Consider the following 18,080-nt stretch of genomic DNA (forward strand, 5'->3'; position numbering starts at 1 on the left):
GAGCTCAACAGCGAAAAGCAATTTATTTTACATTTAGATATTTAATGGAGCAATTTTTCCTGACAAAAGATTTGTCATTCCCCCCTCCACCCCTCCCCTTCCCCAAACCCCATCCCGGAGGTACCGTTTGTTCCCAGCCATTGGCATCTGGTGGCATCGAGAGGAATAATCTCGAGGAGTGGGGGAAGGAGGGTAATGGGGGGGATGCAGTTCCTGGAGGAGGGATGGGAGTGTTGGGTGGGTGTTGTGGTACCTCTTCCTCCCTCCTTCCATCTCTCCCTCCCTCCTTCCATCCATCCATCCATCCATCCATCCATCCATCCATCCATCCATCCATCCATCCATCCCTGCCACAGCTGCCAGCCCGGGGAGCACCTGTTGAGCCATCCTGAGCTCGATGGGACATCAGCAAGGTTTCTGTGCTGCTCCCACGCCTCCCTTTGCCTCAGTTTCCCTGCTGGAAAACGAGTTCCTCCCTCCCTCCCTCCCCGGGGCCGCGCCGGGCTCGGCACAATAGCAAACCTCGCCGATATTATCCCGGGGGTGGGAAGCAGCATTACTCAGAGCCAGGATTGCTAATAACGCACTAAATATAGCTCTCCCCATCCCCGGAGTACTTTCTGAACTCTGCCTCGTGAGCCCTCAGCCCCCCCGGAGGCAGGAATGGGACACCGGCTGGCATGGCTGCGTGGGCAGGGCGGCGGGATGCTCCCCAGGGATGCTCCTGCCTGGATGCCATCCCCATGGTGTCAGTCCCTCCGGAGCTGGCCCAGGTTGAGGGGCACAGGGGCGGCAGGCTGAGGTCCCAGGGTGGGCGGGCAGTGAGGTTTGGGCTCCTGCAGCCTCTCGGTGATGATGGGAAGAGGTTGCTTCTCCCACTCGCCCTGCAAGAGAGGTCATAAAACCACATGGTCCATAAGAGCACAGCTACTTGGAGGCTTAGAGTTTCTGCCTGCTTGGAGAAATGACGTGAAGTTTAATGTTTGAAGTGTTTTTAGCCCAAATCAGGGTGTTTTCTCATGAGACGTTGCTAATTATTCCCGGTGCAGGAGCACCTACACATCCTCTCCACAGTGCAGACGTCTGAGGTGCTCTGTGCTCCTCAAACCAACCCCAGCTCGGGAGTTTCCACCCCAAAAAGTGTTACCTGCCAAATCAGGTGGAGATAGCTCAAAACAGGGAGCCCCACGGGCTCACCATGCTCCGGGAAATGCTCCCTACCAGGTCCTGGCAGGAATTTGCTGCATTCCAGCATGGATGTGCCCGTGGAGCAGGAGGGACACTGCAGCCTGGCTGAGGTGCCATGGAGCAGAGCAGGGCTGTCACAGCCATCAGGGCTCACGGTGACCACAGCCAGGACAAATCCCTCCAGCCCTGCACATCCCTGGAGTCACCTTCTCTCGGGGATGCTCCCCGCAAAGAGCAACCTGCCAGGCGCAGGCAGCGCCCAGGGCTGAGCCTGCCGGGCAGGATCTAACTCAGAGGTGACGTTGGCCTGGCTTGGTGGCCGGTGGGGACACGGGCAGGGGCTGGGAGGGCACGGGGGGCTCAGCTCCGGGGCGGTGATGCTCCGGTTTGGCTGCCGGCTGAGTGTTCATGCGGAAATGTCAGCGAGAGGCTGAGCGGCAGCGTGAGCGGGAGGAGGGAGGTCTGGAGAGGAGAGGTAGAGCCGTGAGTCATCGGCGAGATGAAAGTGGAATTTATGTTTTCAGCTGAGATTTCTCCTGGTATGTCAAGCGAAACGGGCCGGAGCTTGCTCCAGCACCGGGAAAAACCCTGGGGAAAGATGGAGTGGGATGGAGGGACATTTCCAAAGCTCACGGGGAGTGACCAGAGAGGGGACAGCATTGCAGAGGAGCACCAGCTGGAGAAACAACTCCTTTCCTGTACCCTTCTGGCTTAGGGGAGCAATTATGCATCTTTAGGGTTCGCCTGCTCCAGGGCTCAGCTCCAGCCCCGAGCCCATCTGCTGCGGCGTCTGCCCTGCTGAGACATCCCAAACCCTGTGCCTGCTCTTTGAAGAGATCAAAGGCACTCGGAGTGTCTTGATAGCTGTTGTTTTCAGTGCTTTCGAGTGGAAATCTGAACAGAGAGAGTTTACTGCGAGCCCTTGTGAGTGCAGGGACTTGGGGACAGCACCGTCCCTGCCGCTGCTCACAAGTGTTACCTTGAGATTTGGCTCGATAATTAACAGCACTCAGCTCCTTCCAGAAATCATCAGATTTGGGATCACTGAACTGCAAAAACATGAGCTTAATTAGAAGCTGGTGCTTTTCTCTTGGCAGAAACAGTATGGAATAAATGAGATGTCTCCAAGTGGGGCTCGCTCTGAAACACCAGCGGAGCAGAGGCTCCTTCGCCCTTGCTGTGATTCTCGTGACCCATTTTGTGCCAGCTTCAGCTCTGCCCTGCTCCAGTCCCTTCCTGACAGCCCCTCAGACCTCTCTGCAATCAAGGGAGTTGTCTGGGTCATAATTAAGAGGTTTAACTCATAATTCTGCTGCTGCACAAAACTTCTGCACCACTTCTGTCCCTGCAGCGAAGCTCTGCGTGGCCAAGAGGTGCCAGGAAACTGGAAAGGTTTCTGCCCATGCTGGAGTGAAACTCTGCTAAAGGGAATTTACTGTGGCAGAAAGCTGATGGTCATCCCTGCAAGCAGCTCGGCATCCTCCTGTGCTGCAGTGGATAGCACTGGACCCAAGAATAAGGAATTATCCAAGTCTATTACACTGATAAATGGTGCTGGAAGATGATGCCAGCAGTGGTGTTAAATCTTCACCACCATCACAGTCATGTCCCTCATCCCTGGGCCTGGTTTTATTTTAAAAACCTCCCAGTCCTTTATCCTTCACGTTTTGCTGGATCCCCACGTTCAGAGGCTGCACAGATGCTGTGCATAATGAGCTCGCTCTGCTGGCACCTGGGGTGATTTGCCAAAATCCTAAAAACCACCTCACGTTTCTCCTTGGCTCTGGCCCTACTTTAACACTCGGCGAAAGCAGCCTCCAAATCACTTTATGCAAATGCATCTCCTAATTGGATCTGGCTGGGAACATCCATGGTGGCTCCAGAGGTATTGGCTAAGCACAGGGCTGGGCTGGGCTTAGTCCTGCTGATGCCAGGGATTTCCTGGCAGCTCCAGCCCCCTGCCCCTAGCCTGCTGGGTTTGGACGTGTCCTGAGCACTGCAGACCTGACCCCCCATGTGGGAATTCTGCTGGGAAGCTTTGGGATGGCAGCTGTACCCACCGGGAAGCGGACGGCGGAGGATTTGTTGCAGTGCATGGAGATGGGAGCAAAGCCGTAGAGGGATTTCAGCACATCCCTGTTGAAGGTGTTCCAGGGGATGGAGTAGAACTGCTGAGGGACAGACACCTGTGGGCACATGCAGATCTCCTCGTCGTTAAACCTGGGAGGGAGAAAGGCCATGCTGAACACAGCAGTGCTGTTCCCTTCCAGCTGGATGTGACTAATCCCTCCCTGCCTGAAGTGTGACCTGGAATGGCTCTGAGGTCAGTGCTGGGCACAGGGAGAGCCTGGAGCAGCCAGCAGCTGCAGGGGAGGATTTGGGACCAGCCCATGGGTAGGACACCCTGTGCAAGGCCAGCATCTCCCCCTCCCCTCGTGGGTGGGTGGGCTGCAGCCTCCTCCTCTGGCGTGGATCCCTGGTGTGTCTGCCCTGGGTTATAAGGAATATTTTGCATTTTCACACTTGGCCCCGCACTGACTCTCCCTTCCTGGTGGTTCTCACTACACAGCCATCCTCCAAACCCTGCATTTGGCTATTTTCCCAGTGGTCCCTCACCCCCAGCCCACTGTGCAGGGGCTCTTTACCTGTTCACCAGGTTGAAGTAGCGGTGCAGGTAGCCTGGATCCACAGCACTCTTGCACAGCTCCAGCTGGGTCTGGGGGTAGTAGTGCACGTAGTTCACACACATCTCTTCCAGGATGCCAAACCCTCCCTGTGGCACAGCAGGAAGGTGGTGGGAGCAGGGTCTGTGCCCTGCTGGGGCTGCACAGGGGCAGGGAGGGCAGGGGGCACAGAGCTCACACCTCGGGCTGCACACTCACATGGATCTACATCTATCATCTACATCTATCATCTGTATCTGGATACCTCTGGATAGCTAGAGAGACAGAGATGGAGATTCACACCCCTTCAGGTGCATGGCATGGGCAGCTCTCTGCTTGTCTGCCCTCTGTGCAAGGACAGACTTTATGGCTAGACCGTGTGGTTTACATTAAAATGCAGATTTCCTATAATCCCTCTGCTATATTTAGCCTTGTCCCTGTTGATGGTACCTCTGACAGGCTCCTTTTATTTTTTTTTCCCACTGCCTATGTAAGGAAATAACATGCACTGTCAAAAAATGCCACTTCTCTTTAATTACAATTAATCCCTGGTGGAACAGTTTGTGATGGGAATTAGAGTGACACATGCTACTTCACAATTAGCACCTTCACATCCCTGCTGCAGGCAGCACAGCCTTGTGAGTTCCCTTCTTCCCACCCTCCCCTTGCCTCTGGCTGTGATTCAGCCTGGCTTTGTGCAGGTGCCCATTCTGGGGGTGCCCCAAACCACCCTGGGGTGCCCCAAATCACCCTGGGGTGCCCTAAATCACTCTAGGGTGCCAACATCCCCCAGCTCCACACAGACCCTGCACTCACCACGGTGGCTCTGCTCCTGTCCTCGGTGTTGTACGTGCAGGTGGTGATGAGTTCATCACCCTGGGGGGAATCAAACACAGGAAAATTTGGGGACTGGGGAGGGTGAAACACAGAAATCTTTGCTCTCCGTATCAGCAGCCAGTTTCCCCACCAGCACTGCCTGCAAAGCCACAGGAGCTCTTGCTAAACTTGCATCCCCTGCAGAGATTCCCTGGGGCTGCATCCCGGGGATGGTGTTTCCTGCTTCCCTCACTTTTGAAGGATTTCTGCAGGGTTGAAACAGCTTAAAAATTGCATTTAGGCAACACTTTGAAGTGCCAAATCTGCGCTAGACTTGATGGCACAACAGCCTCCCTGCCACAGTCGGTGCTGGGGACAATGGGGACACCCCAGAGCACAGCCCTGGGCATGGGGTCAGCGGGTTTTGAGCAGCCTGGTGGGGCACAGCAGCTCCAGGAGGTACCCTCAGCTTTGCAGCCAGGTCCTTCCTCATCTGAAGAGCCTCAGGGCACTTTCCACCTCCTCTCCACCTCTGTTTTCCCACCCACTCCCACTCTGATGCTGAATCTCTTCCTCTCCTTCCATCAAGCAAGGAGAAGAGGGCACCACCATGGTTCATCCTCACCCCCCGAGGAGCCTCCCTCTGCCAGACGACGCCCAGCTAAATTAGGAGCTCAATTTATCTCCCAGCAGCCCACACACCCATTCTGTGCCATATGAGAGGGGGCCTAGTGTCCCCAAAGTATCTGCGTGGAGCTGGCAGATGTGACCCAGGGACTTCGTTCCTGCAGCCCCCTGGGAGTCCCCAGATGGCACAGGGCGATGGGAAGAGGCAGGGGATTCAGAGCGACAGGATCGGGATGTGCTGTTTGGAAGTTGTGATGGTTTTTGGAGCAACTCACCGGGAAAACCGCGACCACCTCCTTCAGCATGCGGATCTCCTGGGAGGGAAGGGAAGGGAAGGGGACATGTGAGAGTGATGCCATGGCACTGTGCCCCGGGGTGACACCCAGCTGGGACCCTTGCAGCCCCCTGTACCTGGAAGTGAGGGCTGTAGTGCCTGTCAGCGTTCACAACCTGCCGCTCCCTGCCGTCCCGGGACAGCACTGTCACCACTTTTCTGCCTGCCAGGTGTGTGTGGAGCTGCGAGGCGAAGATTCGGATGCCGGCAGAGGGCAGAGCCTGGGGGAGGGAGGGAAGGGAAGGGAAGGGAAGGGAAGGGAAGGGAAGGGAAGGGAAGGGAAGGGAAGGGAAGGGAAGGGAAGGGAAGGGAAGGGAAGGGAAGGGAAGGGAAGGGAAGGGAAGGGGGAAGGAAGGAAGGAAGGATCAACCCCCGTGCTCAGCCCTGTCCCTCTCCCCTCCCTCACACCGCCATGCTGTGTTGGGAAGCTGCTGTCCCCATCCTATCTCTCACACCGGTTTTAGGGGATCACTCTACCCCTGGAGCAGCCTCTCAGTGAGCTCCTTGCAGAGGGACAGAGCCCCATTGCTGCCAAACCAACCCTCCAAGGCAGCAGAGCAGCTGAGCCAAACCCTGCCTCCTTCCCTGCCCTCGTTAGCGGCGGAACAAACAATTCCTCGTGGGTAGGCCCTACAAAAACACACACTAACGCTTCCCCGAGAGAGCAAGGTGGGCACTTTGGAACCATCTCCAAGAGAGCTCTTGGCAAGCTCCCTGGAAGCAGCAGCCAATTTTCCCATCCCTCTGAGGGAAAGCACCACTGGGACACGGCCAGCTCGGCAGGGAGTTTTATGGGAATGGTACCCCGGGGAGCTGGAGCAGATGGCTCTTCAGGAGAGCTGCTTCCAGGGGGACTCAGCGCATCCCTACCAGCTGCTCTCTGTTTATTGTACACAGCAGATTTGTCTTTCCAGCACTGCCTCACGGTGAGTTTGAAACTCGGAACTGGGAGGCTTGGAGGGTGGTGCTGCCTGGGAGCTGGGAAAATCCATGGTGACCCTTCTCCTCCGAGGTGCAGCCGGGCTGGAGGGCAGAGTTACTCACCAGCTGGGTGCATTTATCAGTGCAGTACCCTGTGAGGACAAAGGCATCCTCTCCAGGGGGAATGGCCATCACTGGGGTGTAGACCAAGCCCAGCTCCATGATCCCAGCGTCGTAGGGACGCAGGGTGGCCGTGTAGTACAGCCGGATCCCCGAGGAGTCACGGCGACCTGGTGGGCCAGAGGACAAGGACAAGTCACTGCAGGGACAAGGCTGAAAGGTGGAAAGCAAGGACAGGTGAAAAACGATGCTGTGCTGCCATGGAGAGCCTTCCACTCACAGCTTCCTGCATCTGGGTGGTTCTCATAATTTTAAATCCTACAGATTTCCATGCAAGTCTTCACTGAGTGACCCCAGATGCACCTGGTTCCCTGGAGAGAGCACTGAATAATTCCAGGGAGAGAGGTAAGGGATGTCTTTGGAGATCCCAAAGCAGAAGGACAGAGCATGGGGTGCTTTGGAGAGCTCCCTCAGAAGCGTGGCTCATTGCAGCATCTTTTTGGGATGTTTTGCTACATCCCAAAACCCCAAAAGGCCGTGCAAGCAAAGGGAAGAGCGGGGTCAGTAGGTCAGGAGGGGTTCAGGCCAGCTCTGCATCCCTGTCTCCAGGCTGGAGCCCACCCAGGGATAAGAATAACAGGGGAGACACTATTGGTTAGCAGGCAAAAGCAGAAAAATGATGAAAGACGTGAACTCCGTATTTATAGCCGTGTTTCTTCTCGAGTTGCCGAATGTGCTATGATTGATCCACACTACATATGCTCTGGCCTCCTAAAAATATACTTGGGTAGTCAAGAAGCTGCTTGTTTTTATGTTAATGAAGAAACTGGGTTGTTTGGAATCCTTCTTTTTTTTTCCAATGTGTCTCCTGACAATGTTATCGAAGCAGGAGAACAGGAAAACAACATCCACATCCCCTCCCGCCCCAGCCAGCCTGGTCTCTCTGGTGCCTTGGCACTGCTGTCACTCTTGCTCTGAGCTCAGACCCACCTCACAAGGAAATTGGGGAGAACTGAGACAATCCAGTTAATGCTGGTGTTGTCCTGGATCACATCCCTGCAGGAATTTTTGGGGGCAATTTTCTACCTGCAGACTCCTTTCCTAAACATTCTTCCCCACCTCTGGGCAGCACAAGGATGGGCTGCAGCCTGCAGGGAGGATGGCTTTGCTGAGACCAGAAAAGCAGCAGCACGGGGGGAATTTATTCTCCCTGCAGGGACAGATCTGGACCAGCAGGTCTCCATGAAGTTCTGAGCAGGGCCACGATTTAGGGCAGAGCTCTCCCCAGAAGGTGTCAGCCCTTCCCTGGAATTTCCCCAGCTCTTCCTCCATGGTGTGACAGGGAAGGCAATGGGCAGCACTGCACAGCCCCTCACCTTTGAACACCAGGGGATTGTGGTAATGGATCTCCAGGCGCAGGTATCTGGAGGAGCCTGGGCCACCAAAGGCAAGACCTGCTTCTTCAGGGTAGTAGAAAGCCTGGAAGAGAAGGGAGGTGTTAGGGCAGCAGCAGAGTGGTTTTCCTGGGAACAAGGCTGGAAAGACTGAGGGAAATATCTGGGTGTGACCCTGACCCACAGCCTGGGCTGAGGGGCATGATTTGGGCTCTTGGTTGTGCTTGGAGAGCTGCTCTTGCTTCCAGAGGCTTCTCTCATTCCACATGCAATGGCACAACATCTGAGTATTGGCATGGAATCCCAGAATATCCTGAGCTGGAAGGGACCCACGAGGATCATCAAAATCAACTCCTGGCCCTGCACAGCCCCAGGAATCCCACAGGTGCCTGGGAGAGTTGTCCCAAGGCTCCTCGAGCTCTCTCAGGCTCAGGACAGTAACCATTCCCTGGGGAGCTGATCCAGTGCCCCACCCCACTGATGTATGGCTGGGGTGAACTGGGAAATCAGACACCCCCAGGAGGGGCTGGGAAGGTCAGGCAGGGCTGATCCCAAACCCCAGCAGAGAACAGGGCAAGAGCAATCCCAAGATGGGGATGGGGCAGGTTTGGGAGGCAGCAGGGCAGTTTTCCCCCAGGGAGGACATGTCCCTTGTCACACCCACCTGTGCCCCCATGGCCCAGGCTGCCAGCACGTGCCTGCAGTAGTTGAGCCTGTCTGGCTTCATCTTGGAGTCGCAGGGCCCGTTGTAGTGGGGGAAGCTGTCGAAGTCAGCCGTGCACTGGAACACCTCCATGTGGTGCACAAGAGCCTCGTTGCCTGCAGTGACCACTGGCTCGTACTGAAATCAGACCCAGCAAGGAGAGGACACGCTCAGAGCTCATCCCTGGGGCTGGCAGGGCGGGAATGTCTGGGACCTGGTGCCAGTGTCTGCCACAGGGTGGGGAGGGAAGGTTGCTCTGGGCATGAGGAGCCAAGGGCCAAGGGGTTTCACCTCGGATTTTGGCTCCCAGGAGGAGGTTGGGCCAGAGTTGGGTGCTTCAGAGGGGAACCAACAGGTTATTAGTTATTAGCATTTAGGTCAGTTGTGGAAACATTTAGTTTTTGTCAGCCTAGGGACCAACCCCGAGCTCAGCAGAACACACAGCCATCTCAGCCTTTCTCCAGCAACAGATGCAGCTGACCAGCAGGTCTTGGTCTGCTTTGTGATGACTGAACCCTTGAGTTTTGCAAGGCTGAGGTGGCCCTGGGGATGTTGCCTTTTCCTAAAGAGAGTCCTGACAAGTTTTGATTCTATCCAACAGCTGCCTGGGGCACGGAGAGGGGGATTTGGGATGGAGAAAGTGATTTTAAAAAGCCTGAAGAGCAGCTCTGGCTAAAAGTGCCAGCTGTAGAAGTGCTCTGCAGCAGCGGGAAGGTATCAGGAGTTACACACTTCTTACTTACACACAGATGATTCACTTCACACCATCTGTTCGAGAGAAAATCCTCCTTCTGAGCCTTCCTCCGTCTCTCCCCTCTAAATCACCGAGCGCTCGCTGCAGCTCGAGTGTCTGAAGGTTTTTTCTTCTCCCCGCTGTGTGGTTTTGACTCTGGATGTGCCAGGTCACCTCCTGAGCCACCCCCACACCTGCTGGGGGCTCTGCCAGCAGCTCATCCTTTCCTCTGGCTTGCCAGCAGGTTTTTTCCTCTCCTTTGCAGGAGGTGGCCCGAGCAACTCATCTGGGCAAGGCACACAAGTTGTATTTATGTCTGTAAATCTCCTTTTTTTTTGGACGATGCCTCATCTTTTAGAAGGCAGTTCCCATCCTGGCTCTCTCTGCCCTGCTCTCACCAGCCCTGTTCCTTGTTTTCCTGTGTTTCTATGTCCCCCATGGCTCTCTGTGTGCCATAATCCTGTCCCTTCTGCAGGGGGTCAGCTCTGAGCCTGCCCTGGAGCCTGCTGGATGTGCCAGCTGGGAAAACTTCACCTGCTCACCTCCTGCCAGGTGACATCAGGATGCTGCAGACCAGTGGGGTGGATCTGGAGGATGTTTTGGGACCATGCTTGGTAAGATATTTGGATCTGAAAACCTCCCTGTGCCAGGGCAGGGAAAACACAGGATGTGCAGGATGTGAACACGACTGCTCTGCCCTCCTCTCCTCTTACCATGATGATGTGGTGTTTGGGGAAACCTTCGGGGAGCTCTGCCATGTAACACCAGTAGGTTGTCTCCTGGCTGGGAATGATCACATCTGGGGCTGTGATCTCCATGGTTTTCATGTCCCTGGGCAGCTCAGGGATGCTGATGTTGGGCTTTAGCAGCTGCACCCTCTGCAGGCCCCCGTGGAGGGCAGAGATGTTGATGGCTTGCAGGGAAGGCACGGGTTTCTCCAGGATCCCGTAGATCAGGTGCACGGTGCCATCCTGAAGCGAGAGCAGAATATATCAGGTGGTTTCTCATGCAGGAACAGGAGTTGCATGGATCATTAGCACCAGAATTGGTTCTTGTGAAGCCATCCTGAGTGCCCCAGTAGCTCACTTTGCTCTGCTGTCCCAATGAGATTCTACATTCCAGGGTGTTTCTTTGGCTGTGGTGATCCCAGAGGGTTCCCTAGCAGGTGGCAGAATCTGAAAAGTTTTCCCCAGGTGGCATTAATTCCAAAAGGGGAACACAACCTCTCTGCTCCAGGCTGGGATAACCACATCAGTGCAGAGCTCATCCCACCCTGCAGCCCAGCAATGACCTGGGGGGTAACAGCAAAAACAAAACTTCTCCCTGAAATCCTCTTCTCCCACCCTCTTTCCAGGGGGAAATGACAACGAGGAGCTCTGCTGAAAGCCTATTGCAAACAAAAATGCAGAGATCTCTGGACATGAGATAGGGGAGAAAGGAAAAAGAGAATGGTCTTTTCCTAAAGGATCAGAGAATAAAGACCAGCAAGTGTTTTCGTGGTGCACACACAGATTTTTTCCCTCCAGGGCTCTCAGTGTTTTGGCAGACGGCAGACGCTTCTCACCGCAAGACAAGCTTTTGAACACCAGCGACAGAAACTCGAGGACACTCTGTGCCCACGTTGGCTCTAAAATATCCTGCCCACAAAGGGAGATGAGCCTGTAGCTGAGACCCTGAGCTCTTTGACATTCCCCACTGGAGGGTTCTCCCCCAAATCCCATCTCACAGAGGAGCACTGGGTGCAGAGCCAGGGAAACCTCACCGAGCCACCCGGGAGCACAGAGCAGCACCTCTATTTGCTGTCCCTTGTCCCAGCTCCTGTCCCATCCCTCCTCTTTGCCTCCTGTTGATCGCCAACCCCTCTTGCTAACACTCCCAACAGTTGGCTCCAGGCTGGCACGCAGAGTGATGCAGGAGGGATTTATATATCCCCGACGCATGTTCAACAGGAGCTGATGATGCAAAAGAGCTAAAAGCTACACTTCGGAGAGCTTTTGAAGGGCTTGTGAATAGATGGTGCCAAACATTACTCACGGCCCAGGGCTGACATCTGTAGCTCACTTCCTCTCTGCCTCACACCTGATGCTGTGCCCAACGCCAGGGACAACCCTGCAGCTCGGGTTTGGGGCTGTGCCCGGGGCTGGCATGGGGCTGGGGGTGCCACAGCGGGGTGAGGGTGATGCCATACCTCGATCAGGTAGTCCTTGGGGTCACAGGTGCTGAAGGCTCTTCGGAAGAGGAGGTAGAGTCCCTCAGGAGCCCTGCGAGCCCCGAGGAGCTGGTAGTCCTGCTGGGAATCCATGTGGAGCTGCCCCTTGGCATCGCTCCAGGCATCCTGGGACAGAAAGAGCAGCCTGCTCAGCCTGGAGGTTCCTGCTGAGGTCATCCTCCTGTCCACCCTCAGCATCCCAGAGGTGCTCCATGCCCACCTCCAGCACCCCTGTGCAGATCCGTGCTGGAATGGTCACAGCCACAGGATTCCTGGTGCTCAGGCAGAGCTGTGAAATCCCTGAGCCAGCACTGACAGCCTGCAGAAAGACCTTTCCAAGGTGAGATTGAGTGTGGGAAGGTTGGGAAGGGAGGGAGGGAAGCCCCCAGGGACACAGGAAGGTGTTGCATGGGTCTGTGCTGCATTTTGGGTGTGTTTGAGGGGGACCCTCTGGAAGGGGGTGCTGTGCTCTCCAAGACCCTTGGCACAAATCAGCCACTCTCAGTTTAAGATCAGACCCTTGCTGGGATGTTCAGCCCTAAAAATTGCTGCCCTTCTGCAAAATCCTTTATTTTTTGTGGTCAGATTTTTCTGACAGCCCAGCACGGCCTCCCAAAAACCACTTGCTGTCAAAGATGGTGACAAAACCACTATGATAAGCGAAGCACTGGGCCATTCCAGTACCTGAGGATTTGAAGGTTTGGAGTACAAAATCCTGTGAAAATTTGGATTTTAACAGGGTCGTTCTTTTGATGTTTTGTTTCTCCTGTGGGTCTCTTTCATTTACTCAGAAAAGGCACCCAGGAAGTTCCTGGGTCTCTGGACACAAGTGGCACCACTTCTCTTATCTCGGGAGGAAAAACCAGAAGATAAAGGAAAAAGCAACTTGGCACCATTGCAGCCAGAACTATAGAGTCATATTTCCAGAACATATTGTCCTTAGAGGGGGAGAGGAAAATCAGCTCCATGGAGCTCGCATGACATTTGTTTTCGTAGGAATACGGAGTGCAAGTTAATCTCCTAGTACATGGGGGGCTAAGCAAATTTGGATCTTTTGAACAGCTGACACAATTAGCCAGGAGAAAAGCTGCTGGGAGAGAGAAAACCAGGGCTGGGAGATTTATTGAGATCTCCTTGCAGGATGCTGTTCAGCACCAAGTGAAAGAGAAAACCCGAGCGCTGCCGGGCGTTCCATTCAGCGCTGTTTGTCTTTGGGAGAGCAGGGGGAGGCCGATTAGGAATGATCCTTTATGTTTTCTTAACAGGATGCTGTGAAATCCTGGAGCATTCAGGCCACCGCAGACCCTGAAAGGCTGGTAATTAGCAGGAAAACAGCGCAGATAATAAACCCTTCTTTTCATGCTTTCACTGCGCTGCGGATCGCGTTGCGGCTGATGGCGAAAGAATGTGTTTCATGGTTAATTTGAAGTGAGCAGAGAGGTAAAATTTAACTTACTGGAAAGCCTCACACGGGGAAAAATGGGAATTGCTTTCTGCAGCCAAGCACAATCGCAATCAGCCCAACGTGGTGGGCTGGAGAGCCCAGGGGTGGGAAAACAACCCAAAAAGGAACCCAACAAGTAGACAGTGTCAGCAAGGACAGAGTTTGCAGCAGCAGCAGCAAACAACACAACTGGAAATGAGTTTTCCCCCATTCCCATTTCCACATCACCCAAATATATTTGCACCTTTAATTTCCAACAGCACCCCAGGCTGCCCTGTTATCCCGTGGATATCTGTGGATGCAACTCCCAGCCAGGTTCTCAGTGCTGGCAGGGGCAGCCTCTCTGCCTGGTGACTTCTGCCCTCTTTGAATCCATTAATGGGAGCTGTGGTTAATTTTTAATGTGACTGACAGCAGCACACGAGTGAACCAGGCTGTTGATGCATCCTCTGCATGTCTTTGCAGCTAAACACACCAGAGACATCCAGGTCCTGCTTCCCTCAGCCTTGCTGAGGAAAAAAGGGAATCATCTTTTCTTAAAGCTAAACTTGCTGAGGTGTTTACTCTTTTCTCTTTTGGGTTTATTTCGTGCCAAACCCACCGTGTGCCCCTGATCTGTGGGTTCCTGTGGGGTAGAAACACCCAAGATGTTTCAGACCCAGAAACATCAGTCTGCCAAACCACAAGGGAGGGAACCCCAAAAAGCCCCCAGGCAAACCCACAGGTGACTCACCCCAAAGTAGGAGTTGCGCCCATCGCTCCAGAGCACAGCCAGGTCTGCATTCTCAAACTCTCCCCGGTCAGACATCCCAAAGAGGAGCCCAAAGTGCAGCTCCCTGACGAGGAGCTGGAAATGCACGGCTTGCTCGGGATAGCTGACATTCCAGGAGAGCTCCAGCAGCCCTTTGGGATCCAGGGGCACCTTGTAGGGGAAATGGCTGCCACGGGGCGCCGAGCCCTGCAGAGCCACCACCAGGATGACCAGGAACGCTGCCACCGTGGTGAAGTACATGGATGCCACTTCCCGCAGCTTGAGGCTGGGGCAGGAGCAGGGCTTGCTCCCCGAGTTCTGCATCCTGCCAGGATGTCACCCCGGCGCCTGGCCGTGCCCATTTATGTGCTGGCCCTCCTGGGCGAGCTGGGTAAGTGACACTGTTTAATTGCATTTAGTTGTTGGGAAATTGGACTGGTGTATTGACCCCCCGCCAGCTCCTGGCCAAACACTTGTCATTTGCTGTCTCCCCTTAATTGGCTCTAATTGCACATGGACATTATCAATAGCAATTGGATTTGACTGGGCTGATGCGATTCGCTCTTCAATCTTCCTTAGTGGCTCTGGGAAGGGCTGTTTGCTCACAGGCTGCTCTGGCTGAGCCCTTGTGGACATGCTGTGCCCTGCTCGTGGTGCCTTTGGCCTGGCTGTCCCCATAAGCCACCCCAGGGGTGGCCAAGTGGTGACAACAAAGGACCCTAACCACAGGCAGGGCCTTGTTCCACCTCCTGGGAATTAAGCAAAAGTGACAAGGTTGGAAATATTTCCCCTGCAAAGCTTAATGCCAGAGAAAAATGCTGATTTTCCTCCAAATAGCAAGAAATGAGATGTCTCCTCTCCTTTCTCCTCTTCTGTTTTGCCTCTGTGGGATTTAATTCTGGCCCTTTCAAACCCAGCACAAACCTAAAAATGAGGATCCCCCAGCTCCTTTCCCACCCCATTTTGTATCCACTGAATCTCCCACCTGCCTGGACCACAGGATGTGCCAAATATTTGTTATTCCCTTGCTTTTGCAGCAGCCAGGACTTTGGCTCCAGTTTAAAAACACCTTTATTCCCTCCCCCTTCCCATTTGTTTAAAGCCTGATGGATTCTCTTTCGGTTATTAACTTTCCCACGTTAATTGGAATTATAATGAACTGCCTGGAGCTCTTTGATACACACCGCCTGGCTTCGCTCTCCCAGTCCGTGGCGTTGTTTTATTAATGCCACCTCACGTCACGTGCGGAGTCCCCTCGGTCCCCTCTGGGGCTTGGGTTTCACTCCTGCTCCTTGCAGCAATGTCACCGGGGCAGACCCGCCTTTCCCGGCGCTGTGTAATGAGAGGAAATGGATTCAGCTCGGTGTTTTAATGAATCATCAGTGTGTGCATCCCGACGCTAAACCCGAGGAGGTTTTGCTGTCCTGAGACTCGGGCATTGCTCAGGAATGCGTCAATTGATCCCGCCCGGCTCTCCTTGCCGGGTGACCTGCTGCTCGCTGGGTTTGCTCTCTCAAAAGGAGGAGGATGGAGAGCTGAGCTCTCCTGGATGAGCATCCCTCAGCCCCATCCCTCACCCCAGTGAGTGTCCCAGTCCCATCCCAGCGCTCCCACTGCAGCTGGCAGCCTTAAAACCACATGGCTGGATAGCAGGAGGCTGCTGGAGCTGGCTGGGAATGCTCCCACCATGGCATCTTTGGGATTGTGGTCACTGGAGCTGTGAGCTGAACCCCTGCAGTGCCCCAGGACCTGCACCTCATTCAGGACCTGCACCTCACCCCAGCCAGGCCCTGCACCTCACCCCATCCAGGACCTGTTCCCCTTCCTTTCCCCTTTCCCCGAGGCTCTTGGACTCGTTCCTGGACCCACTGATGTCCCTCGTCCTCCAGCCCTGCTGCTCGAGCATGACAAAAGCCTGGCTGCCTTACAAAAGCCCCACGGAACAGATTTTTGTCTTTGCCCATCTCTGACCTCCTCCAAGCAGATTCACCCACTTGTCCTTCTCTCCTGGCTTCGTTTCCTCATTGTAAAGAGAAGAGGCTGAGCTGCCAGCGGGGCAGGAAGGCACAGTGATGCTCGCCGGGGGCAGGAGGGTTCCTAAGTTAACAAATTCCTGCCTCCCTCTCTCAGAGATGAAACCCCAGGTTGCTGGCGTGTGCAAGTGGAGCTCCTGAGCTTTCCTGAGCAGGAGGAATTTGCAGTGGAACAGCAGAACACGGGCAGGTCAGCCTGAAAACAGCTGAACTTTGCAGATAAGCGGCGAGAATTTATTTGAAGAGAGGAAAAAAATTATGTACATCTCTCTCTCTCCCCCTGCTTCAGTCTCTCCCGAGTCGTGGCTCATAAACCCAGGCGAGGAGTGAGGATCCAGCTTTCCACTCATCGCTCAGGGTGTTTATTTTAAGACTTCAAGGAGATGTAGAAACGCCAGAGTTTCGTGACTGGGGAGCTCGGAGGGCTGTGGGGTGGGAGCTGTGGGTTCTGCCCCTTTCCTGCAGGGCACAGCAGCCACTCTGTGCCCCCTGGGAGCTCCTGAGGAAGGGAACGCCGGCAGGACCGAGCTGAGCCCAGCACGGAGCTCCCTGTCCTGGAGCTGCCACTCTGCTGTCCCTGCACACCCCGTGTCCCTCTCCAGGCAGAGACAGAAACCCCCCGGCAGAAAATCTGCCCGTGGAATAGCTGGAGCGTGCTGTGAGCCCCAGGGAAAGGCTGCTTTGGGCAGGCTGGGCCGTGCTGGATGCTGGATTAATCCCCCAGCGGGGGTTGCTGACCCCATCCTCCGCAGAGCCACACATCCAAACCCTCCCGGTGACAAACCGCACTGCCACTGGTGACCCTGCACGCAGAGCTGGGGACAAGCCGTGTTTTGCAGAGCCCTGGGAGCAGCCGGAGCAGGGAACAGCCTCCTCCATCGCGGGAGGGAGCGCTGCCCGCCTGGAACAAAAGCTGACTTACAGGTAAGGAGTTTAAACACAATTGATGCGCCAAATGAGGGAAGGCAGGCAGCGCCCCTCCGAGCTATAATCCATTGCCTCGCCAACAGAAATGGAAATTCAATTTGGGCAGGGGCGGGGAGGGGAGGGAAGCTTTCTGTCTCCGTGCCCCGGGGGCTCTGCTGTCCGCAGCCCTACCCAGCACCAGGATCGAATTTGCCTCGCTGCTGACGAGCTTTGGCAGTGTCTGAGTCAGGCTGGACGCGGCACGGTGTGAGGAGGGGAAGAGCTGGGCACACCGCGGGGATGCTCACCCTGCAGGGACACAGCGACCCACTGGTCAGTGTGGGTGATTTCTCCGGCCAAATTCACCCCCCTCCCCTCTGATCCTGACCCCATGACCCACAGGATCTGTCCCATCACACCCCAAGGCTGGAGGGATTGTTTATCATCCTTTCCAAAGGTTCATTTGCCCAGCGCTGTTCCCAGAAGGGGATCTGCAGGCTGCTCATGGGGTTTGTTGGGCACCAGGAGGGCTCTGGGGCTGCCAAGCTGAGTTTCAGTTGCCCAGCAGAGGCACAGGTGAGTGTCTGAATTCTCCAAAGTGGCTTCAATGTCTCTGTGTCACCTGGGCCACAGCGAGCTGGGAGGTTTTGCTGGGAACCCCCAGCCTGGCTGTTTTAATCCACAGATGTGCCAAGTGCTAGCCAGGAAGGACCTTGGAGGCAACTATGATCCAGCAGGGATGGGTGACAAGAGCCATTTCTTCCTCCTGTGATGGGACAGCAGCAGAAAGGCCAGAATCAGCCAAAGGAAAGCATCATTTGCTCTTGGAGAGGTGGCACTGCCTCTCCAGGTGCTCCAGGCTAGGTGGGCAGCCAGGCCTCTTCCCAGCAGAGCATCCCAGAGAAATTCCCTCCCCAGTGCTGCCGCAGCTGAGCCACCTAATGAGATCTCCTCGCCTGTGCATGCTATATTAGGGTTTCCATGGATATGGTGTCACAAACACTGGGCTGTGGCTTTGTTATATAAACAGGAGAGATTGCCACAAATACCCAAAATATCTGAAAAGGACAGGAAGAGACAAAAGCGTTCTCTGGGTGTGTTTGTAAAGCGTTGTGCGATCCAGGGGATAGTGCCAGTGGGAGGTGGGAGAGGTTTGTGGGAGCTTTGGGAAGTGGAGTTTATCCAAGGGGTGCTCTCCAGCTCGGGAGACTCACCCTGATCTTCAATGGGATATTTTT

At 54.9% G+C, this 18,080-nt stretch overlaps 1 protein-coding gene across 1 annotated transcript; it reads right to left on the reverse strand.

Moving 5' to 3' along the window:
* Positions 1 to 106: 106 nt before the first annotated feature.
* DBH (dopamine beta-hydroxylase) lies at positions 107 to 16,472 on the reverse strand. The gene is made up of 13 exons (XM_085076882.1): positions 16,450 to 16,472; positions 13,886 to 14,228; positions 11,688 to 11,834; positions 10,213 to 10,470; positions 8,728 to 8,904; positions 8,046 to 8,148; positions 6,673 to 6,839; positions 5,706 to 5,849; positions 5,570 to 5,608; positions 4,668 to 4,727; positions 3,834 to 3,961; positions 3,249 to 3,408; positions 107 to 884 (listed from the first exon to the last, which is right to left on the reverse strand). The coding sequence occupies exons 2-13, from the start codon at positions 14,225 to 14,227 to the stop codon at positions 750 to 752; spliced, it is 1,860 nt and encodes a 619-aa protein (XP_084933008.1). The 5' UTR covers position 14,228; positions 16,450 to 16,472; the 3' UTR covers positions 107 to 749.
* Between the last annotated feature and the right edge of the window lie 1,608 nt (positions 16,473 to 18,080).

Source organism: Lichenostomus cassidix, chromosome 17, assembly GCF_008360975.1.
Source record: "Lichenostomus cassidix isolate B80296 chromosome 17, HeHo_3.0, whole genome shotgun sequence".
Lineage (NCBI taxonomy): Eukaryota > Metazoa > Chordata > Aves > Passeriformes > Meliphagidae > Lichenostomus > Lichenostomus cassidix.